Raw genomic sequence first — 25,042 nt, forward strand, 5'->3', positions numbered from 1 at the left:
TACACCGACAACACCGTTCGAGGATCCTATGGACGAGACCATCAACAACGAGAACTGAGGCGGCGCCATTGAGGTTATGACTATCTGCCTCAACCTGATGGACTGGATATAGGGAAACCAATCCCCACGCGTCCAATGGTTACACTGGAACCAACACCACTATTGACGTGTGCTTCTTCATAGTGCTCCCATCGCCCCTGTCTCCGAGTCGGAAAATATTTATTGCATTGCGCGCCCACCTTCACCGTCTGGATGGAAGTTCTCGTTGTTGGGCTAATGAACTAAACCAAGTCTCCTCACGAGCATGAAGATCCATGGTCTTGATCGCCTCTTGCCGCTATAAACGCTCGCCAAAGGCGAGGGGCACGGATTATCTGGCGAGGAATTGAGGCTGTGTGGAGGATAGGATTTTTTTTCCCAGCGAAAAGACCCTTTTTATGAGACAACATTTAATAGTGTGGTAGATGTATTGGCTTGACAAGTGCGGAGGCTCATCTGTATCCGTTTAGCAAAAAAAATCAATAAAAATACTAAAGTTTTTTTTTTAAATTCCACATTTTTAGGGTGATAGATAATTTGGTGCCTGAGGTCCACTCTAATTTTTGTATTGTTTGAACATCTGAGCAACTTTGGGCAACAAAGACAAAATGGGTCAAAACGATGCATGTACAATAAACCTTTTTAAAGACCCCGAATTTATTTATTTTACCGAGAGATGTTTAAATTATACGGAATTTGGAGTGAACCACACATTTAAAATTATCTATCACCTATTTATTTTAGAATTATTTGATTTTTTTTATTATTTATTTTGATTTTTTTACTTAGCAAGGGTGTAGATAAGTCTGGGCTTAGAAATGGATTTTCGTGTACATCAGTCTTTCTTTGAACGAAATCAAATAAAGCAAGGCCTTTTATCCAACCAAGGGAACTGAAATTTACAACAAATGAGGTAAACTCTCGCACGTACTATTAGGTACTACTTCGCAAAAAAAATAAAAAAAATATACTACCAGGACCCACCCACACCGATCACATTCACATGTCCGCAACCTTGCTCTCTGGCCAGGTGATGGCGATGGGGCTCGTCACCGTGTGCTTGCGGTCGCTCCACTCGATCGACCCAAACGTGTGATTCCCCTTGACGCTCCCAAAGATTCGCTGTGCAAAGGTGACCACGTACTCTCGCGTCTTCTGCGTCGCGGTGAACCTCAGCGTCCGGGGGCTCACGGTGACGAGCACGCCGTCCGGGGCAGTGACCTTGGCCCTGTACGTAGCCCTGGCGTCGCCGCCGACGTTGCGCACAACGCGGCGCTGCTGGACGACCGCCAGTTTGTTTGAGGTGAACACCACCGAGAAGGCCGGGTAGTTGTGGTCGCCCACGGCGGAGCCCGCACGCGTCGAGCAGTTGGCGGAGGAGCCGAACACGGCGACCTGCTCGGCCGTGTAGCCCAGCGCGCACAGGAAGGTGATGTAGTCCTCCGTGCCGGCGTCGTACACGAGCCCCGGGTCGGCGGCGCTGTTGGGGTCGATGTGTCCGGCCCCGCGCGCGAACGGCGTGGACGCGTCGCCGGTGGACATGTCACCGATGACGCTGCCGGCGTTGTCCACGTTGTACGCGGTTGTCATCAGGGCGGACTTGATCATGGCGGGGCTCCACTCCGGCCTCCTCTGTCGGAGCAGCGCGGCGATGCCGCTCACGTGCGGGCACGACATGGACGTGCCCGATATGATGTTGTACTGCACTCGCCTCGTGTCGCTGGGGAGCTCCGTGGGTGAGTTGGCGCCTGTCCAAGCGGCGAGGATGTCCACGCCGGGCGCGGTCACGTCCGGCTTGAAGATCTCCGCCGCGCGGGTGTTCGGGCCGCGGCTCGAGAAGGACGCCATTCTAGGGGAAGGAGGCGTCGGGCCGACCACGGTGCCCCGGAACACGATCGTCGCGGTAGGCGATGCCTGCGCCCTGATGTACATCTTGATCTTCTCGCCGGCGGCGAATGGGACGCCCGTGGCGGGGAGGACATGGGGCGTGGTGATGGCCTGCTCACCGTACACTACGTCGCTAATGAGGATTGCTCCGGCACCACCGGCGAGCTTGACGGCGTGTCCTTTCGCAGCCCGGCCGACCACGCTGGGGTCGCACAAGACGATCTTCCCGGCCACCATGGTCGCGTTCAGCTTCCCGACTTGGCACACATTCGAGCCCACATCCGCGCCGAGGACCAGTGGTATCTTGGTCGAGCCCAGTGGCTGGCCCGCGTAGAGAGAAGTACCCGTGAAGGTCTCGCCGTTGCCGAGAACGACGTCGGCCGGGAACTGGCGGTTGAGGGTGGACGCGCCGACCGTCAAGAACCATGGCGCGACGTTGACGGCGGTGGACTCTCGGGGTCCGGAGTTTCCCGCGGAAGCGGAGACGACGATGCCCTTGCTGACGGCGCGGAACGCGCCCAGGGCGGTCGTATCGCCATAAAATTCCGGGGCCTTGCCGACAGCGCCGAGCGAGACGGAGATAACGTCGACACCGTCCGCGATGGCCTCATCAAACGCGGCGAGGATGTCAGAGCTCGCGCACCCTTTCCAGCACACTTTGTAGACGGCAATGCGCGCGCCCGGGGCCATGCCGACGGCTTTTCCTCTGGCATAGTCGTAGAAGGCCGCGTCGGCAACAGGAGAGCCGCCGGCGGTGGAGGAGGTGTGGGTGCCATGCCCGTTGGTGTCGAGCGGCGACTCCGAGTCCTCACCGAGCGGACGGCCGAGTGCAGCCTCCTGACCCTTGTGGAAGAACTTGGCGCCGACGAGTTTGTTGTTGCAGAGCGCGGAGCCGTTGAACGCCGGACCCGAGACGCACCCGCCGCGGAACTTGCCGGGCGGCAACGGCGGCAGCGACGGGTCGGCCGCGAAGGACGCGCGGCCTTCCGGGTACACGCCGGTGTCGATGACCCCGATGACGACGTCGGTGGCGCCGTTGGACGCCGGGAGCAGCCCGGAGGACGGCGAGAGGCCGAGGAAGGACGGCGTGAGGGTGGTGTGCAGCTCCTGCATCACGTCGGGCACGACGGCGAGCACGGAGCCCGAGGACGCGAGGCGCGCGGCCTGGCGGCCCGTGAGGCGCGCCGCGAAGCCCGTGGCGGCGTGAGAGTAGGAGTAGAGCACCCTCGGCGCAGGGCTGGACATCTCGACGGGGATGTGGTCGCGCAGGAACGAGCCGTACGCACGGGAGGTCAGTAGGCCTCTGCGCGGCAGACGTGGGGCGTGCGCGGCCCCGACGTGCACGATGTAGGAAGACTGTACCTCCGCCGTCCCGATCTCCACCTCAAGCTCCGTTGCCGCCACCGGAGCGGCGACGACGGTGGCGAGCAGGAAGCATAGGGCCGCGAGTGGTACGAGGCTGAGCTCCATTGTTGCTGCAAGCGATGTACGCCGTCAGTGGTTGCGGTGTGGTAGCAGCAGGGATGGGGCGCAGGAATAAGTAGGCAGCGCGGCTGCTCCGGCCACCGCGGCAGCACGCGGAGGGGGTGGTAGTTGCCGATCCAAATCATGTGAATGATTTTGATCTCCGCACGAGGTGGTTCGTGCTGATCATTGTGCTGCGAGGAGGGCTCGGAAGTATTTTATTGCCAGAAGCGGATAGCGCGACTCGCGTGTTTACTTAAGATAGTGTTATTTTCGATATTGTGCTGATCATTCCTCTTTCAAAATTGTTGTTGTTGGCTCGTTCTCGGTAGGAACGCACGACGCCTCCATTTCGTTCTTAGCAACAAAAATGTGGAGCATGTGTGCCCTTAAAATGATTGCATAACTAGTTATACTCGTATTCTTCGATAAATAATATTGTATATCAAGAAGATATCAGTTACATCCGTATTATGCAACAACATGACATGGAGGATGGAGACTGCAAAATTAAATCATACCTCATCAACTAAACAACAAGTATTAAATTAGAGTTAAGTTGTATATGTGCTGATTTGGAAATTACAGAAATGTTATTTGGGGGACGTCGGTGTTTTGACGTCCTTCAACAGACACATCGAACATCGTTCGATCTTTTGGCACGGATTGCAGAGCAAATGATGATGCCGCGTCGGGGTCTCCTATTAGTTTGTTATGACCAACTCCTTGGCGAACGTCATATATTTATTCTTCATCATAATAAATACCACCATGGGGCACATGATGGGGATTGAACCAATGACCTTCTTAAGTAATGACATGGACGTTAATCACGTTTTTTTCGAGAGTATGCTAATAGCGTACCATATCTTTATAGGAGGAAGCTACGCTTAAGTTCAACCCACCAGTCAAGGAAAGTATCATGGTTCTCTGGGTGCCCAAGGTTCAAGTTTAGCATGTCAAAGCAATGGTGCAAAACCACCCGAGCATACACACACTCCACAAGAATATGCTCGGCATTATCTTCATCTTGAAGGCATGTTTAGTAAGAAGAGGGATGATCTTGCACCGCGTGCTTTGCTCTTTGATCTGAGGTCCAAATGCGATGTTGTATGGCAAGCCAGGTAAAGATCTTACATTTGAGACTAGCCCAGCTCTTCCAGATGCAAGTGGCATATGGGCGCCCACTGAATCCCTAGACACAGGCGGTAGTAGGTGGACCAAACGGAGAATGTACCCGAGGATCTGAAGGTCAAAAGAAGTCGTCGGGGTTGTTCTGGTCCAGGTGTACATGATGGCCAAGTTAAGATGTGAGTTGTACAAGAAAGCTTTCTTGCCACATCATGCAACCACCTGGGGCGCGGTTGGTAGCCTGCATTAAGGCCAGGCTGTGACAAGCCAAGTAGCGAGTTGTTTGATTGCATGGCTTGCACGTAAAAATTGGTTCGCACGAACTTAAAGCGTCCTCAGCCTGGTACGCTAGGAATGCTCAAATTAACAATTTTTCATATGCGAGTTGGGCTTGATACGGGAAACCGAACGACATGCAGATGATGACCGAGAGCGTGTATACACTGAACCAGGCTCCACTCAAAAACTAATCAAACGCGGCTCTATTGTTGTCGAGAGCCTGACTCACAGTGTGCCTATTCCTCGTGCGAGTGTCCCCCATGCCATGAATCAAGGGATCATTTTCCGCCACCGCAAACCCATGTACCCACCCGTCTTTCTAGAACAAGACCCATGATCCATCCCCGACTTCAGTTTTGACGAGACTGACACCATTTTTCAAATAAAACCATGCTATTTTTGTCTTCCAAAACATGGTAAAAAACTGATTTTTCCTTATTTCGAAAAAGGTTCATGATCTTAGTTTTGATGCCGATGACTCCATTTTTCAATTAAAACCATGATATTTTTTGTCTTCCAAAACATGGTAAAAAACTGATTTTTTTTAATTTTGAAAAAGGTTCATGAATTTAGAAATTATTTGTGTAATTACAAAAGATTGTGAAATTTGTAAAAATATCATGAATTACAATACTATTTGTGAATTTGAAAAAAATAGAAAATACAAAAAGTTACATGCATCTGAAAAACAATCGCTAATTAATACATTTAACATATTTAAAATAGTTCATGCATTTAGAAAATGTTCACAAAATTGAAAAAATAACTATTTTGAAAAATTTGGAATTGTAAAGAAATCCTGAATTTGAAAAGACTATTCATGAAATTTAAATAGAAAAAGGTAAAAAAAAGAACAACTAAAATTTTAAAAAAATTGTAAAAAAACTAACAGTTTTGCTAGAACTCATCTGGATGAGTTTTAATTATGCCTCATTCATCTTTATAGCCATTGGATGAGATACTTTAAGACACGTGTGTGCTGACATGGATTGTAGTACTATTTTATACTCCCTCCGTTCGTTGATGTATAGATTTTTGAGAAAAAATCCGAAATATAAGGTGTATTGTGTTGCACCATTCGTTTGGATATTTGTTTTAGGGATTTGATTACATTTACTTATATCGGCCAAGCTCCTCTATTTTTTGATGTCAATTAGTCAGATGTAATCTCATTTAAAACTTGTGAAAATTTTCCTCCAAGTGCGTTCTCTAACTTTCGTGTCAAAAACTATACACCCTATATTTAAAAACGGAGGGAGTATCTGTTTTTGTTTTTTAGATGAATGAGACCAAATTATATCTCGTGTGGATGAGTTCTAGACACTCCCAAGAAATTAAAGATGAAAAACTGATCAAAAGCTTCTAAAGAGCTTCACAAAACCAATGAGAAGAATGTGGAATCTTCATAAAACCACAGGTTCCGACCGCAACACAGCGATGCAGATGGGCCGGACCATCAGCAAAAGCAGCGCAAGGGAGAGACCACCGCACGCACGCTCATTCACACTGACACAACGGGCCCACCGTCCCTCCTCTCAGCTGCACCGCACGTGGCGCGGGGCGATCGGCCATGAACGCCTTCCATTCTCGGATCGCTTTAACTCGGCCAATTATTACCGCGCAAGATGCCGACCCTGCCCTCCATCCCTCCGCCTGAACAGCGGACGACGTTCGACGGTTGGAGGGCAGAAAGGTAAAATCGCCACCCGGTGCGTTCACAGTGCCGCTTTTTAAGCAGAGCTGCGGCTGCGTCTCCACCAGTCCACCACCTCGCCAGCTCCTGCTCCGGACTCCGACGGGAAGAGAGGGAGAGGGAGAGGAGAGGGGGCGGCGGCGGCATGGCGTCGAGGGTGCCGACGTGGAGGGAGCGGGAGAAGAACCGGCGGCGCGAGCAGCGGCGTCGCGCGGTCGCCGCCAACATCTTCCACGGGCTGCGCGCCCACGGCGGCTACGCGCTCCCCAAGCACTGCGACAACAACGAGGTGCTCAAGGCGCTCTGCCACGAGGCCGGCTGGACCGTCGAGCCCGACGGCACCACCTACCGCAAGGTCCGTCCGTCCCTGCAAACTCATGCATGCATTAATCTTCTCCTTCCTCTCCTCTCTTGATTTCAACGTTGTTCTGCTTCCGGGTTGGCCGCCATTCGTGTTCGTGCGCGCAGCCGTGCGTGCGTACATTGGTTCTTGCCGAATCGTGGAACGATTTGACCCCGTCTCGTTTGGTTGAGTTCTTTCTTTTTTCGGTTCAGCGATTGATTCCTTCCCGATTGAGTGGATTCTTTCTTTTTAGGATGGATGGATTGAGCCGTATAGACGATTTCTGCTTCTCTCTGGTTTTGCCATGGCTGGCAGAGTTCTATCTACCTGCTATACTATTGAAGGCAAAGTTTGCTTTGATTTCCTTTTCTTGCTGAAACTCTCCCTTGAATGGTTGCCATTTTGGGTTTTGGTGGGGGTTGCATGGCGCGGACGATCGACTGCGGAATGAGACGCCGATGCGCGTGCTCTTGCTCCTTGAGCGCCTAGGTCGTCACCTCAGTTCCCTCTCTAGCCTGCCAAGCTGCTGCCCTTCCGTTCCCTCCGAGATTCGAGCATGGAATTCCTCCCTTTTTCTGTTGCACATTTGGGACAAGGCAAAGGAGAACCACACGCACATCATCGATCACGTAAGTGAGTGTTTCCAAGGAAAAGCCATTGGATTGCAGCAAATGTGCATCGGTTCTTTTCTTTCCCCTCAATTATCAAGTGAGGAGATTTGTTATTACTTGTGGGAATGAGGGGTCTCTCTCTTCTGTTATCGTTATTGATTTCAGTTTCTTACTACTTGAGAGAATGAGGGGGTCTTCTGTTCTTGTTCTTGATTTCAGTTCCTTTTCTCGTGTCTTTTTAGGCAAGTAAGGTCCAGTTCTCCAGGACGTAATGTGCTAAAGCTCCTCGCTCCTTTCCTTTTTTTTTTTCAGTTAGCATCTCTGTTACGCATCGAATCTATTTACCGCCCAAACATTTGCCACCATCTTTGCTAGCTTCTTCAGTCATCTACTCTTTCTAGCAGTAGCTCAGATCAGTTTACGTTGCATCTTTCCACGCCCATTTGCCCTGTTTCGTCCAACTATCCAACTAAATAAGTTAATAAGTTCGTCGCGTACTCTCTGTATTTCTACAGAGTTCAGTTTTTTCTTTTACTTAGCTGCTTATTCCCGTGCTTGGGCAGAAGCAGTTCATGCCAGAAAATGGCAGGTAAAGAGCCAATAATGGGGACAAAAGTTAGTGGCGCGGCCATATGCAGAAGCAGTTCAAAGACTGTCAAAGAAGGCATGGCTTTGATTTCACAAAACCGCTTTGCAATACAAAATGACATTCTATTCTAGAGACCGGCATACTCTTTCCTTTTTCTTTTTTCGTGCAATCAGCTTTGTAAAGCTGTATTTCTCTGCACGTTTAAGGCTTCCTTTATTATGGAAGCATGCATGGCACTGCCAGCATTTGGCATTGCGACTGCCGTAGTAAGTACTCCCTCCGTCCCAAAATAACTGTCTTGACTTTGTATTAGCTCTAATACAAAGTTGTACTAAGCTTAAGACAGTTATTTTGGAACGGAGGGAGTACTACAAAAGGGAGTATTAAATGAAGATCTTCCTTGGCACGTGTCAATATTGTTCTCCTTCCATCTGGTATGAACGGAGTACACACTATGTAACCTACTCCCTCTGTTCACTTTTATAAGACGTTTTAGACATTTAGACACTGTCTAAATTAGTGCAAAGCAAGCTGTCTGAAACGTCTTATAAAAACGAACGGAGGGAGTAGTAATCTAGGCAGTGAAGACATTTTTTTTTAGAGTGGGGTATCATCCTGCTGGCTTTGCTCGCTCGGTGCTAGCAAGCCCACCCGGGTTTGAGTCCGGAGGTGACTCGGGTGCTTAGAGCTTATCCTTCTATAAAATATACCTTCAAAGGCTAGTCCTCGATGGTCTTATTTTAAAGAGTGAGGTGTCACCATACTGGCTTGGCTTTCGCTCAATGCGAGCAAGCCCACCTCAACCACCTGGATTCGAGTCCGGAGATGACCCGGGTGTTTAGAGCTTATTCTTCTATAAAAATATACCTTCAAGGATTAGTCCTGGATGGTCTTTCTTTTATGACATTTATGTTTTTCAAAAAAATTGACATTTGTAAAATCTTTTTTGACTGATAGGAGCAGCATATGCTCCAAAATGCCGAATTCAATTTTCATATATATATATATATATACCTACATTTAATCCCGAGTCGATTATCTTCTTCCCGTAAAAATGCATTAATCTTTCGGTAACACATCGTAATCCCACAGAAATGTCATGCTAACTTGTTAATTTTTCAGGGTGGCAAGCCTCCGGCAGCAGAAGGCGCCAACCCGAAGGTCCGGTCGGGCTCCCCAATTAGCCCGTGCTCGTCGCACCCGGTGAGCCCGCGGGCCTCGTACAACCCGAGCGCAGGGTCGTCCACCTTCCCGAGCTCCGGCACGTCCTCACATACCACGCTCGGCGGCGGCGGCGGCGGCAGCTACTGTGAGGGCGGCTCCCTCATCCCTTGGCTCAAGAACCTCTCCTCCGGCACCGGGTTGGTGTCCTCTTCCAAGTTCCCCCGATACTCGCCCCACTCGTACTACTTCAGCGGTGGCTCCATCAGCGCGCCGGTGACCCCGCCGTCCGGCTCGCCGCGGGGCCTGACCCACCTCAACACGGGATGGGGCGAGTACCCGAGTGTCCAGGTCCAGCCGCCGTGGGTCGGCGGCTACGATTACGCCTCTCTGCCCAACTCCACGCCGTCGAGCCCCCGCGGCGGCCACGGGGTCGGGGCCGGCCCAGACCCGGCCTGGCTCTCCGGGTTCCAGATATCGTCGGCCGGCCCGTCTTCCCCGACCTACAGCCTCGTGGATCCTTCCAACCCCTTCGGAGCCTTCAGGGAGATGGCAGCGGCCACCGCGGGCTCTTCGAGAATGCACACCCCGGGGCAGAGCGGGACGTGCTCGCCGGTGGCGCTGGCGGTCCACGGCGACGTCCAAATGGGGGAGGATGACTTCGCGTTCGGAAGCGGCGGGAGGCCGGTGCTGGTGAATGCGTGGGAGGGGGAGCGCATCCATGAGGTGTGCGCCTCGGATGAGCATGAGCATGAGCATGAGCTGGAGCTCACCCTGGGGCTCGGGAGCTCCAAGACCCGCGCAGGCGCAGTGAACTGAATCATATCAATGGGGAGAAGAGATCGACGGAAGCTACCATGGGAGTTTCGTCAGATTTCCTTTTTTGGCAGACTATTTCCGTCCCGTCTACAGGATCTGAGCTTCAGTTTTTCTACTAAAAACTATCGACAGATTTAGCCTCTCTTTTTTGCGAATTCTCTTTCTGTTTCGCTTTAGATTTTTTCTTAAGATGTAAACCTGGCAAGGGAAGAGGGAACCTGCGATGTCGTGAAATTTGATCAGACAGTTGGATTATTATCAGAATCAGAGATATATGTCGATCGATTATGTTTGGTAGTTTCGGTAATGTTTCCTTTGATTTCCATCCGTACTTTTTCTTCATCGTTCTTGCTCTTTTGGTGCAGCTGCTGCCTGAAGATCGAAGTATCCTCATCTCCAGTTTCCTTCTATGAACAGTATCCGCATCTCCAGTTTTATAGAACAATATCCTCTTCGGACATGGAGTTTTTGCTTCGAGCTCATATGCTATCTCGTGAACAGTAAAATCGAAAAAAATAGTAAAAACATTCAAAAAATTCTGATTTTTTTATGGTTAACTTTGACAAAAGTTTTGTATGCTTACAAAATTTCAGCTCGAAATAAAATTTGTGAAAGTCGTGGCGAAAAAAAAAATCGATGCTAGTTTTGGATACATTTTGGACTGTTGTTTTTGATTTTTCGCTGCAACTTCCAAGAATGTTATTTCGTGCTGAATTTTGATACGTACGTAAAATATTTGCTAAAATTTATCATGAAAAATTTCAGAATTTTTTAAATTATGTACTATTTTTAAAAAAAATTACTGTTTGGGAAGGAGCATTTGAGCTCGGGAGTAGAATAGGACTTTCCATCCTCTTCTTCGTTTCATAGCTATCTTGTTTTCTTGACTACTTGTTTGTTGGGAAATGAAAAATTAGGAGTGACATTTTTTATCGGGTCCTGCATGCTGGCCATGTGTGCAGTTGTACACAATTCGTTGGAGTACTTTACTGAATTCTTCAACTGTTTTGTACTGTTCTTGTGGGACCACCTATTGTATAAGAAGAGAGTGTTTATCATTACCTATAACTCAGCTATACCGAAACGTCACGAACCTTAAGTGTGCAGATCTTGCGGGTTCGAGAACTATGCAGACATGACCTGAGACATTCTCCGGTCAATAACCAATTGGCTCCTACATATTCTACGAAGATCTCTATCGGTTGAACCTCTATGTCAAGGATTCAGTTAATCCCGTATGTTGTTTCCTTTGTCCTTTGATATGTTACTTGCCTGAGATTCGATCGTCGGTATCTCTATACCTAGTTCAATCTCGTTATCGGCAAGTCTCTTTACTCGTTCTGTAATACAAGATCTCGTGGCTAATTCCTTAGTCACATTGCTTGCAAGGCTTATTGTGATGTTGTATTATCGAGTGGGCCCCGAGATACCTCTTCGTCATACGAAGTGACAAATTCCAGTCTCGATTCACGCCAACCCAACAGACATCTTCGGAGATACCTGTAGAGCACCTTTATAGTTACCCAGTTACGTTGCAACGTTTGATACACACAAGGTATTCCTCCGGTGTCCGGGAGTTGCATGATCTCATGGTCATAGGAACAAATACATTGACATGCAGAAAAACAGTAGCAATAAACTGACACGATCATATGCTACGTTTATAGTTTGAGTCTTGTCCATCACATCATTCTCCTAATGATGTGACCCCGTTATCAAGTGACAACACTTGCCTATGGCCAGGAAACCTTGACCATCTTCGATCAACGAGCTAGTCAACTAGAGGCTCACTAGGGACAGTGTGTTGTCTATGTATCCACACATGTATTTGAGTTTCCAATCAATACAATTATAGCATGGATAATAAACAATTATCATGAACAAGCAAATATAATAATAAACAATTTATTATCGCCTCTAGGGCATATCTCCAACAGTCTCCCACTTGCACTAGAGTCAATAATCTAGTTCACATTAGTGTGTGATTGTAATGAATCTAACACCCATACAGTTCTGGGGTTCGATCACGTCTTGTTTGTGAGAGAGGTTTTAGTCAACGGATCTGAACCTTTCAGGTCTGTTTGTGCTTTACAAATATGTTACTAGGTGAAAATGTGATTGGAACAATGGAGTTATAGCTTAGGCACTCTCATGTTTATAATCGTATGTCATTGATGCAAACATCCCATTCAATCATTTTTCCGAAGCCCACACCTGAGCTCGATAAGCTATTTCGTCTAGCCTTGTTGTTACAAGCCTTCGATGAACTCCAACTGGTGAGAGATTCTATTCATGCCATCAATCCATCAAACCAGAATCATGTGAATGGTCATATCATTGGGGTGCATGCTATTTGGCAAGATGATAATAAAAAATATTATTTAAAGGTCTAAGCCCATTAGAATGCTTCATTTTGAACTAAAAACTAAAATGGTTATGAAACATAAGAATTTTACTTGGCATTTAAATCAGATCAGCTAAACACCACAAATATGTTAGCGGAGAAACTGCAACATTGGCATCAACCTAACTATATCATTTTCGATCGCAGACTAAGTATTTCATTCATAGACACATCCCGACATTAGTTATCTCCCTATCTTGATCGGATTTTGTCAATTTTGCATGCTAGGGCTAGTTTTCTTGTGACGATTTTCTTTAACAATATTATCTTGGATCTTGGAAAGGAACAAGATTCAACCTACGAGAGCATCCCCAAGAGATAGGTCGATCTCTTGCTTTTACGGTATATGATGCTAGAACAACCTAAGGCTTGTTTGGTTACCTGCATCGTTTTGGCCCCTTGCATCAATGTCCCGGTTGAGCCTGGCAGAGCTAATGCAAACTTTAAACCATGCTCTGCAGTTTGTTTAGTTGCCCACAAAACCTCAAGTTGCATTAGAGCAGAAACACTAGCACGACATTCAATTGCATGTCAACGCTCCATGCAACTGTTTGGATACATGTGTAATGATGGTTTAGTCTCACCTCCTGTCCATGTGATGGACTAATCTCACACCACCACGCTTAAACAACTTTTTCTATGAGGGTTGAGATAATAAACTTACAACATGAGAGTTGTTTGGCACCATGAGATTAAGCTAGTGCTCAAAGGAAATTTCAAGTAGTTGATCGAGTGCAAATAATTTGCCAAAATTCGATTAATCTAGAATGCACACGTGAACACTTTTGTACAATTCACTAGGGAGATATATATCTACTCATGTACAACCGTCGAAACAGAAAATTTAGAACATCAAAGTTGTGTGAAACAGCGAGATGGAGCTCGTGGTCAACCGTGTGGGAAGGATTTGCTAAAACTCGTCTAAACTAACAGGTGCACATGCATATGATTGTATGGTACAATAGTATGTAGATCTACTCGTCGACGAGCATCGAAACTGAAAGCTGATAACATGAAAGCCGTGTGGAAAAGCGAGATGAAGTTAGTGGTCAAAGGAAATTTCAAACGTTTGATCATGTGTGAGGGATCTACCGAAATTCGTTAAAAAGGCTCCAAACATGAACACATAATTGAGGATTTACATTCACTGGAACTAGGAACCGATCACCTGAATGAAGTCACAACATAGATGTGCATATTTTCTTGTAAAGCTTATCTCAAATGTGGGTGAAGGAGAACAACCTACATACCGGGTCCCACCTGTTTTTATAGGGAGTTAGGTGAACAAGATTACTAGGGGTGGGGAGAACACAAGATGTGCAAACTCTACATACCAGGCCGCCCCAGTTTTTATGGGGGGTTGCTAAGCTTTTTTTGGACTAGGTTGCTAATCTTTATATTTATCAAAAGAGATCTTCGTAGGTATACACAATTGGTCATGACGAGTGTTAAGCCACATGTTGCGACCCTAATCAAGTGAATGAGATAACCTAGCTAAGTTACGAGCCTCCATGTTTGACTCTCGACCTTCAATACTAAACAGACTACTAATAAATATTTATTCTTACATATAATCTCCTTAATGATAAAGCCAAAAGACACCTTTGAAGCCTTCGTTGATGATGGGCTAGCTTTCGCTTGTTTGGGTCTGGTCGGTTTGTAACGGTTGATTCGCGTGTTCCTCCATTGTGAGGTCCAACATTGTTTTAAATTTCGCGCAGGGCAAAATTCTGATAGAGGCCAGACATTTAAATGAGCTGAATTTAGCTGCCTAGAGCCTGACTCGCGTAATGCAGCCCACCAAACACGCTCCTTGTAATTTTCATTCTTGGTACATTGGTGCCGTGAAACATCCTACCATGTAAATATTATTGTAATGGATATCCAATTCTGAGCCCGGGCTCATCTGCATCCGGTAAAAAGAAATCATAAAAAATTCAAAAAAAAAATAATTCAATTTTTGTGTGCAAGGTAGATAATTTGATAAGTGAGGTGCGCTCCAAATTTCAGACCATTTGAACTCTGAGTAGCTCTCAGCAAAAATAAATAAATTAGGATGTGAACAATACATGAACTAGACACTTTTTAAAAGATCCCAAATTTGTCTTTTTACCGAGAGCTACTCGGATGTCTAAATAATTTGAAATCTGAAGTGGACATCACGCATCGAATTCATTACTACGACAATTTTTTTTAAAAGAAACTTTCAAGTATTTGTTTTAATTTTTTTTCCAGCATGAATACAAATGAACCCTGGAGCCAAAACGCCTCACTCTTTATTGTAACAACTTTACTCTATAAATATTACCATAGTAGTAGGAGCCAGTCCTAAAAATTGATTCGTGAGGTATCCAATTGAGGAAGAGCTTGATGAGACGATAAACCATTTCACCCAATTAACTCAATTGCAATTACCACCCCCTTGATGTTAATCCACTGAAAGGCCAGCTATCTGTGCGTGGTGAGATACATGTGTGATATGACGGATGAGTCGCGTTAGCCTGTTATGGGTACACAAGGACAGCTGAGCATAAAGTAAAATAATTTGGTTTGAATTTAATTTAAATCTAGCACGAAACTCCGAGGTTAAAAATAGTTCGGCAACCACCTAGATTTACAAAATTTCATAAATTCGTCGAAATTTTCATTTGAAATATTAAATGCTGCTCGGATCTTAATTCTCATGAGCGATCGAAGAGAGAGGTGAGTAATAATAAGAAATTAAAAATGCATTGCCTCCCCAGGATGAGTTGGCATACATACTCCTATCTATTTATGCACACGAGCACAACTATATAATTAAACACGAGCAGAAACAACAGGACGTACGGCATCCTCTACAGAGAAACACTCTCTCAGCGCAGCGAGGTTTTAGATTAGATGTCGATGGCGCCGAAGCGGAAGCTTAGCATGGGGCGGCAGAAGATCGAGATCCGGCGGATCGAGAGCGAGGAGGCGCGGCAGGTGTGCTTCTCCAAGCGCCGGGCGGGGCTGTTCAAGAAGGTGAGCGAGCTGGCCGTGCTCTGCGGCGCCGAGGTGGCCGCCGTCGTCTTCTCCCCGGCCGGCAAGGCCTTCTCCTTCGGCCACCCCTCCGTCGAGGCCATCCTCGACCGCTTCCTCCCCTCCGCGGCGCAGGTCGGGCCGGCGGCGGGCTGCGCGGGCCTCGGCGCCGCCGGCGACCGCAACCTGGCCGAGCTGAACCGGCAGTACGGCCAGCTGCGCGAGCAGCTGGAGGCGGAGAAGGCGCGGAAGGAGCGCGCGGAGGTGGCCATGGAGAAGGAGCGCGCCACGGGGAGCCCCGTGGCGGCGTGGCTCGACGCCGACCTGCGCGACCTGGGCGAGGAGGAGCTGATGGCCTTCGCCGCCGCGCTGGTGGACGTGCAGGCCGCCGTCTCCGCCCGCGCCAACCAGGTGCTCCAGGAGGCGCTGGACGTCGGCCGCGCCAGGAGCGCCAGCCGCATGCTCATGGCGGCCCCGCAGCAGCAGCAGCAGCTCGCCGGCGGCGGTGGCTTTGAGTTCGGTAGCTGCAGCGTGAACTCCAGGAATGAGATGGAGATGCAGCAGATGTTGATGGCCATGCCGCCACCGCCGGAGTTCGCCGCTGCCGGAATGGAGATGGTGCAACAGGGGCTCGGCCCGAACGCCGGCTTCCCCTACTGAGAAGAAGATGAGATTGAGATCCACACCGATTCCGATCTCGAGTACATCATATCAGCATGCATCCATGTCGTCACAACTCGGCCAGAAAGAGATTGATGGATCAAGTCTTTTGATCCAGGGGCGACTAGCGGACAGTCCATTTTACAAATTTGTTTATGCACATATATAATAAATAAATAAATAAAATTTCCAGTCCGGGTCGTAAAAAAATGTAGTGTCTGTTTTCAAAGCTCACATATAAATACTGTCGCTGTAGTGATCTAAATGATTTTATATTTTTTTTACAGAAAGACTAGTACTCCTCTGTAAACTAATATAAAAATGTTTAGATTACTAAAGTAGCGTTTTAAATGCTTTTATATTAGTTTACGGAGGGAGTAATATTTTCATGGGATCATGTGTTGTTTCATGTAGATAGGGGAACAAAATACGGAGTTCTTGAGCAAGAGCATCAGCAACGCCTTCAGAAATAAACAAATATCATACTTTAATAAATTGGCAAACCCATTTAGTTAATTGTTTGTGCAATATATTCTATTACTCCGCTGACAACGATGCAAAGATGCATGCAAGAATGTTAACCAAACCATTGCTGGATCTAAATTAATGAAAATAAAAGTTCTCTCCGCTGACAACGATATGGCAAAGATGAATGCAAGAATGTTTTGTGTAAGTTAGTACTCATTCAAAGCAAGTTAAGCAGGTTGATTTGTGAGATCCCGAACAATATGAAGGTGGCTTTAATTTGCTGGGAGATAAACATGTTCACCGTTGGATTTTTATTTCCAGCTCGAATTCTGAATAGTCTACAGAAAATTGAGCATAGGTTCAAAGTAGACACTAGACACAATATTGCGATTATCGAAACTATTGCTGGATGGTTGGCTAGCTTCTATTTCGGTATCAACAAATATTACTTGCTCAATTTGCTCAGCTTGCTTTCTTGTCATACTACTCCTTCCGTCCAGAAATACTTATCAAAGGAATGGTTAATAATGGATGTATCTAGATGTATTTTAGCTCTAGATACATTCATTTTTATTCATTTCCGCGACAAGTATTTTCGGACAGAGGGAGTACTTTATAACCCAATTAAATCCTAGCTATCATAGCAGGGTCACATTAACTCCTCCTTTTTTTTGAACTCCTCCTAATTTAATAAAGGACACAATTGCACATAAAAAATTCATAAAGCTTAGAAAATCATATGTGAGGTTTGTGGGTTGGACCATAGACATAACTTTTTGGGGTTTCAAGATATGACATGTTGTGGTTTGTACAAAATAAAAAATATGTGATATTAATTGTTTTCATGGGTCACAAAAATTTTATATTTCTAAACCAAAATGTTGTACATATATACTCCCTCCGTTTCAAAATATAAGACCTTTTAGAGACTTCATTAGAAGGCTACATACGAAGCAAAATGAATGAATCTACACTCTAGAATATGTCTATGTACATCCGTATGTAGTTTATAGTGCAATCTCTAAAAGGTCTTATATTTAGGAACGGAGGGATTAATTTACATCATAAGTTACATATATTCATTTTTAATTGTCTGGTACGATTTTGTCCTTCAAGAGAGGCTAAGATGGTCCACATATTGTTGTTCTATCATGGAAAATAGTTTGTTAAGCTAAGTGAGCCCAAATTAAATGTAAAGGACAACAAAGCCAATCAAATAGTTTCACGAGGAAAAACAAGCCTTCAATTTTTTTTAAAAAGAATTGACACCTCATTTGCGCCAATGCCAATTTAATATCATTTGATCAATATCTGATTTAATCAAACTGGATTGGGTCAGTTACTGAGCGAAATTAGCCATCCAAGCTTCAAACCTAATGGCCGATGGTAAATGACAGGATATTGAGGGAAGAGATTCACTTGCTGCTAGCCAGTACTTATTCACGTACATTAAAATGCATATTACTCAGATTCTTCATGAGCTACCGTTTCATTTGGAGCTTGATTTTCTTTTGGCGACGGGTACTTATGAAGTACTATACTCATTCCGTTCCTAAATATAAAACTTTTTAATTTTTTTACTATAAACTAGATATGAACCAAAATGAATGAATATACACTTTAAAATATGACAATATACATCCATATGTGATTTATAGCGAAATCTCTAAAATGTCGTGTACTCCCTTCATAAACTAATATAAAGAGCATTTAGATCACTATTTTTGTTATCTAAACACTCTTATATTAATTTACAGAGGGAGTATTTAGGAATGGAGGAAGTACTTGTTAGATGACACCTCATGCATGCATGTGCTTAATTTAGCTACACATTGAAGCCATTTTTTTTTCATATAATCCATTATTATCTAAGAAAAGAGTGCATTATTAAAAAATAAAACCTCCTACTTGTTTCGACGGACTAAAGTGAAATCTCCTACTTAATTTAGCTACACATTTCTCACTTTAGTACGATTTGAATATTAGGCAGAGATAATGCCTAATATTCAAATCGTACTAAAGTGAGAAATGTTTGAAAAGACTTGGCCAAACAAAATGGAAACATATTACTGGAGAAATATGAAGCTAATTTGAGGCTCGCGGAAAGGAATGTTGGTGAAAAATAAATGCATTCATGCAGGGAAAATGAGGGAGAAACAACGTGAAGCAGAGGCTAAATGGCACCTAAATAATTAACTGGCTACCATATATCGAGATGATGCTCAGCTGTCAGCTCCAATTACCTGATGTCATCTCATGTACTCCCTCCGTCACGGTTTAGAAGGCGCGCATGAAAATTCTATGGAACCTAGGTGGTTATTGATTGGCTGTGAAATGGGTTAAAAAATAGCATTCACACTACACATGCATATAGAAGTAGTACAATGGAGTACTAATTAGCTGCTAGGAGTAAATGCAATGCGCCTTAAACCTTGTCTATTATGGAAATGCACGTAAATTTAACTGTGTCTTCTAAACCGTGACGGAGGTAGTAGTGGTAGAAAATTAATACGACGATGATACTGTAGCACGACACATGAAGTTGGCTAGGCTTTCCCTTAAAAAAGGGAGGCACTAGGCACCAGACGTCTGATGCCTTGCCATCCACCAGACCAGCTGCTTGCCATTGGATTAGTGAGTACCGATGTGCATGAATATAACGTCTTATGTAAGGTGACCTAGGTACTCCCTCTATCCATATATACAGGGCCTAATGCGTTTTTCGAGGCTAACTTTGACCATGTGTTAGAGTAATAATATATGACATGCAAGTTACACAAAGCATATCTTTAAATTCGTACGTGAAAGGAGCTTTCAATGATATAATTTTCACATTATATATTTCATATACTATTAATCTTATCAATAGTCAAAGGTGATCTCGAAAAGTGCATTAGGCCGTGTATATATGGATGGAGGGAGTAGTTATATTTGCCATGTAAGGTTTTCCTTCTTTAATTTGTAATAACGGCTTCCGTGGATTAAGTGGGATCACTCTTCGTGTGTTTTTTCATGTAGGATAACTTGGGTTGTAGATTTTTTTAACTGTTCGTTTATGTTTCTAATGTAGCAGATTTTGCTTCCATCTCGACTGGAATTTGCTTCGATCTAATTTTCTGAATCTATGGAAAAAAATTCAACACGAGAAAACAATGTTTTCATAGTATGAGAATTTGCTTCAACTGTGACTGAAATTTGCTTCAGTTTGACATCACCTTTTGCCTTGTAGTATAATGACATCAAATTATTGTTTTCAGCCAGTAATAAATTGCTTGAATGAAATATAATTTGTTACCAACAATTAATATATTTTTTCAATTTTACGATTACACATGCTTCGACAAAATAGGGATCCATTTCTAAAAGAACGTTGTTTCCAACTGCTTGGAGTGCAACTTATTTGTGTTTCCTATCCTAAAATATTCCACGCCAGGCTGCTAGTAACATTGCTTCCACTACAAATTATTTTGATCAGTAAAAATCCATATCTAGTATTACCATTGTGCTCCGAACAGCTATAGGACGGTCTTCATGTAATATTGAATTGCTTCAAAATATATAAAAATTGCTTCCAAAAATGTTAGAGTTTGCTTCAACAAAGATACAATTTGCTTCCAATGGAATTGCATTTTGCTTGTGCACAACAAGAATAACATGTCTATGTGTCGTGTGGCCAAAATTGACGACGTGGTTCGCCTGAATGACGATGGATGGCAGGTTCATTAGTATTGCTTCAAAAATTGCTACCGGATGCTTCCTGACAGTATCAGAGAAGTGAGTGTAAATTGAGTCGCTGATGCAGGAGGCCGGGCCATCCAGTCCTGGCAGGCCACGCCATCATCCAGAGGAAGCACCATCAACGTCATTGGTGGGGAAGGAAGTTAGCTACCCTGGGTGCACAAGAAACACGTCCGCATGGCAAGTCCTATTCATCGCCTTTCAGATGTTCATGCTCCCAGATCCCAGATGCTTGAATTTGACACTTGAACGTCGTTTCCATCATGGACACCATCAACCAACAGACGGCCAATAGGGCGCACTTGGCTCCGATGTGCGCTCACTCTTCTACTTCCAGATGGGCTGCAGGCACTGTCGGATAGCTGTGGTCAGTTCAAAGGTGAGGTACATGGCGATTAATGAGGCGAGACAGAAACGGGCGAGTGACTATGGGGATGTGCGTGCGTCTAATTCGAAAGGTTTAAACGGGATTTCTCTGGCAAAACACATGGGTGAATAAAACACAAACCAACGACACACGACTGGTCTGAAGAGTTTCTTGCTTCAGACGTATGATGGGAAGTGTTGTGTTTCCCTAAATAAAGGTTGACAGGGCTGCTATTTGGAGGGCTGGAAATAAATAGTTGTAATGACCCACAAACTCGGCAGAGCAGGAAATAAATGGTGGGCAATGCACTAACACCCACTAATCTACGGTATTTCTTTCAACAGAATACCTTTTATTATGTTTGAGATGCTTTGTATTTTCGATGAATTTTCATAAAAAAAATAATCATTTAAAAAAAACATGCACACTTGCCATCTCAACATGCAAATATGCATGAGAAAGGCCCACATCAACATGCATAAACACTCAGCTCAATATTTAAACATGCAAACATGCCATGTCACCGTGCAAATATGCATGGGAAAGGCCCACATCAATATGCAAATATGCATGAGAAAAGACTCGGCTCAATAATTAAATACAGTAAACTGTATGTATTTTTAATTGTAGTTCCTATATTATTAATTTAAATTTCTCATTTCTAAAACTAAATATAATCAAAAAATATTTTTTTTCTTAAATTTCGTTGCTTATATTATTGATTTAGAATTCATACTCCATACGACTAAATCTAGTCAAATTATATGTCAACCAATTCATGCAACAACGCGAGTATCATCTAGTTTTAGAAAATGTTCAGCAATATTGCGTTTTATCACATGTCTAGGGCCATTGACTCAACTTGGATGGAACTGGATCTCTCCCATGCCAAGAGAGATAAACAACTCGACAATGAAAGAATAGTCCATGGGAGTTGTTATACAACACTTGTTGTGATACATAACGCTCGTCGCGAGCAATACAACCGCTATCACCCTATGCACTCGGTTGGTAGGTCGGCCCATGAAATTTTTGCTGGGTCGCCACGCTCTCTCCTACGCTCGTTCATGTCGACTTTATTTCAAAATTCCATTTCTTTTTTTCGCTCCGCTACTGGTTGCTAAGGAGAAAAATAAGTGAGATAGAGAGCTCAACCCCTACTCGTTGCCGGGGGAGAAATTTCGCGTCTAGTCAGATCCAAAACTATCTCGGTGCTGAGAGGTGGGAGGAGCTCAGATCTTCAGTAGTACTCATCGTCGAAATCCAGTGACCGTCGTGGTGTTTTATGGAAAAAAATACTTTGGATTCTTTGTGACGGTGCCATGGAGCTAGAGAAGTATGTGTCCTCGCAGATCGGATCATTCATATATGATGAGTTTATGTATCATGCTGCTTTTCTTATTTGATTTTTTAGTTGAAATCTTTCCGCGGTGTTATGGGTGAAATTATGGTTAGACAACCTGTACTTCTATGAGATTATTGCCATCCAAAATTCCTTGCTGTCAGCATTCCATCTTTTTGGGTCAGCAACTCAAGGGTTTTCAAAAACTTTTATCAATAATCAAGTTCTTGTAGGTGAAACGAGGGGTATTATTGCTGCTCCGGTCTAACTGTACTTTCTTGACTAAAATCCTGGCAACTTTCCGCCTTGCAAAAATTGAACCTACGTAGAATATATCACCAAGAGATTTCATTGTAATTCTTAGTTGTTGGAGTTACTATGTACTTGTTTGGATTGTTGATCCTAAGGAGTGTGCCCATAATGATATCGAGTATGAATAAGTTTAAATGTGTTTCTCCAAAATGAAAATAAAAAAGTATAAAGTTTTGAAAATTTGATGGAACTTCAAAAGTCACAGATTAAAAAGGTATTTTTTTTTTAAATAATGAATTAACAAAGTTCAAAAAAAAATTAAAAATGTTCACGAAATTGTAAACGAGGTGCCTTAATTTTCAAAAAATGTTCACAGACAACAGAAAATGTACATTTTGTAGAAATAATCCCAATTTCTGAAAATGTTGGCGCACTGACATAATTATCAAAATATTGAAAAGGAAACATGAGTTCAAAGATTGGTTGCGAACTTAAAAGATGTTCATGAATTTAATAAAATGTTGGCAAATTAAAAACTGTATGCTGTTCCAAACAATATTAATGATTTGGAAAATATTAATGAATTTAAAAAATGTTCATGAATTCAAATAATGTTTTTGGGTTTTTAAAAATTCCTCAAATTTTAAAACATTTACAAATTGGAAAAAGCTAACTTTGTATTTGAAGAATTCAGAAATACCAAAAATATCCATGAATGTTGAATATGCTCAAGAATTTAATAAATTTTCATTATTTGGAAAATGTTCAGGCATTTCATTCTTTTTCAAACCTGAAGAATTAACATGAATTTTGAAATGAAAAGAAAAAGAAAAAATTATAAAGAAACATTTAAATGGAAGAAAATGAGTAATATAAAAAGAAAAAGAAAAAAGCAGGAGGGGATCATGAATAAAATACCAATCCTGAAACCGGTTGAGAAGCGTCATCAAACGACAAGGGCTATTTCTTGCCTGGCCCGGGACATAGTTCTGTCCCGCGTCAGGCAGCACTACCGGGCATGCCCTATTGTTGCTTACACAAGTGTTTTTTCTTCTCAGTGTTTTTTATCTTTCATAACTTATCCATCGGTTTTCTTCGGTTTTTTTTCTTCTCAATGTTTTTTATCATTTATAACCTTTACATTAGTTTTATCTAATATGGAGCGAAGACGTGTGGGAGGGGATGCTTGTGGGCCATAAGCCAACAAGGCACGCCCATCCCCTGGGCACGCCCTGTTAGCTTGTGGAGCCCACATGGCTCCCCCGATCCTAATTCCATTCCTATAGATTGACAATTACGGAGAAAAAATAAGAGAGAAGTTTTCATCATGTTTTACGGCACGGATCCGTCGCCACCTCCTGTTCTTCCTTGGGAGGGTTGATCTCAAGTCTCTTTGGGGCTCCAGAGAGGGGGCAGTCGTCATCATCAATCCTTCTCCATCAATAATTCCATGATGCTCACCACCGGGAGTGAGTAATTCCTTTGTAGACTTGCTGGACGATGATGGGGTTGGATGAAATTGACCATGTAATCGAGTTATGTTGATAGGTATCTCTAGTGTCCACTATGTTCTGAGATTGATGTTGCTATGACTTTGTTATGCTTAATTCTTATCACTAGGGTCCGAGTGTGATTTCAGATCTGAACCTATTGTGTTTTCTCTGAATACGAATGTGTTTAGATCCTATCTTTCAAGTTGTATGCACCTATTACGTTTTATGATTCGCATCCCCCAAGGTGACAATAATTGAGATTCTTTCTGATGATTGTCGTAGTTTGAGAACTTCATGTATTCTCCATGTGTTAATGCATTGTTTCGGTTCTTTATTAAAAGGAAACCTAAATATCCCTTAGTTTCCTTATGGACTCTACTGCCATGGGTGGGTAGGACAAAACATGGCATGCAAGTTCTTATCGCAAGCACATATGACTATATACGAAATACATGCCTACATTATATTAATGACTTAGAGTTAGTTTTGTGTCATTCTAGTGTGTAACTGTTACATGATATATGTTATCTAAATCATTATCTATCGCCGGTCCACGTGCCTACACTTTTCATATACTGAATTTCGGCAAGTTACTATTGCTCGTGCTACTGTTACAATCACTACAAAACCGCTGCCATTACCATTAGTACTACTATTTTATCGTGCTACTAAAATCTTTGCTGTAGAGAGATATCCGAGGTGTGATTGAATTGACAACTCAACTACTAAGACCAATAAATACTCTTTGGTTCTCCTTGTGTCGAATCAATAAATTAAGATGTAATACTACCCGCAAAGAATGTTGCGATCCCCTATACTTATGGGTTATTGTTGTTATTATTTCAGTATTTCTTGTCTCCCCGGTTTTGTCATGTTGACATTAGATAGTGTAAAGAATGGTGCTTTGGCTCATAGGTGTAAATACACTTATTATGAAATATATACAAAACACATTTTAAAATGTTAAAAAATTCAAACAATAGTTTGTAGTGTACATTCGGACATTCTATGTTCACACACAAAATTTTGCAAAGAAAGGCATTTTTTGTGGCATGTATTAAAAGAATAGAAAATTGTCTCATGAATATTTATAATCAAGCATAAAAAATGTTTTTTTACACAAGCCACAAAAAATGTTCTTTTTGATCGAACCGTTGTGCACGAGCATATAATGTCTATATGTACACATGGGATTTTTTCTTGATTTTTTAACTTCTTAAAACATGTATTTAGACAATAGATGCATCTACATCTATGAGTCAAATTGATTTTGTAAACAAATTCCATTATCAAAATGGCTTG

General features: G+C 43.7%; 3 protein-coding genes across 3 annotated transcripts; 2 read left to right on the top strand and 1 right to left on the bottom strand.

Annotated features, from left to right (window-relative positions):
• Window positions 1-884: 884 nt before the first annotated feature.
• Window positions 885-3,666, bottom strand: LOC123404591 (subtilisin-like protease SBT1.4). Its single transcript, XM_045098531.1, has one exon. It carries the CDS (start codon window positions 3,394-3,396, stop codon window positions 1,039-1,041), a length of 2,358 nt encoding a protein of 785 aa, XP_044954466.1. The 5' UTR covers window positions 3,397-3,666; the 3' UTR covers window positions 885-1,038.
• A 2,759-nt stretch (window positions 3,667-6,425) lies between these two features.
• LOC123405760 (protein BZR1 homolog 3-like) lies at window positions 6,426-10,304 on the top strand. The gene is made up of 3 exons (XM_045099327.1): window positions 6,426-6,493; window positions 6,539-6,848; window positions 9,159-10,304. Exons 1-3 carry the CDS (start codon window positions 6,426-6,428, stop codon window positions 10,014-10,016), a joined length of 1,236 nt encoding a protein of 411 aa, XP_044955262.1. The 3' UTR covers window positions 10,017-10,304.
• Window positions 10,305-15,300: 4,996 nt separating this feature from the next.
• LOC123405761 (agamous-like MADS-box protein AGL61) lies at window positions 15,301-16,080 on the top strand. Its single transcript, XM_045099329.1, has one exon. The coding sequence runs from the start codon at window positions 15,301-15,303 to the stop codon at window positions 16,078-16,080; it is 780 nt and encodes a 259-aa protein (XP_044955264.1).
• Window positions 16,081-25,042: the final 8,962 nt, after the last annotated feature.

Source organism: Hordeum vulgare, chromosome 6H, assembly GCF_904849725.1.
Source record: "Hordeum vulgare subsp. vulgare chromosome 6H, MorexV3_pseudomolecules_assembly, whole genome shotgun sequence".
Lineage (NCBI taxonomy): Eukaryota > Viridiplantae > Streptophyta > Magnoliopsida > Poales > Poaceae > Hordeum > Hordeum vulgare.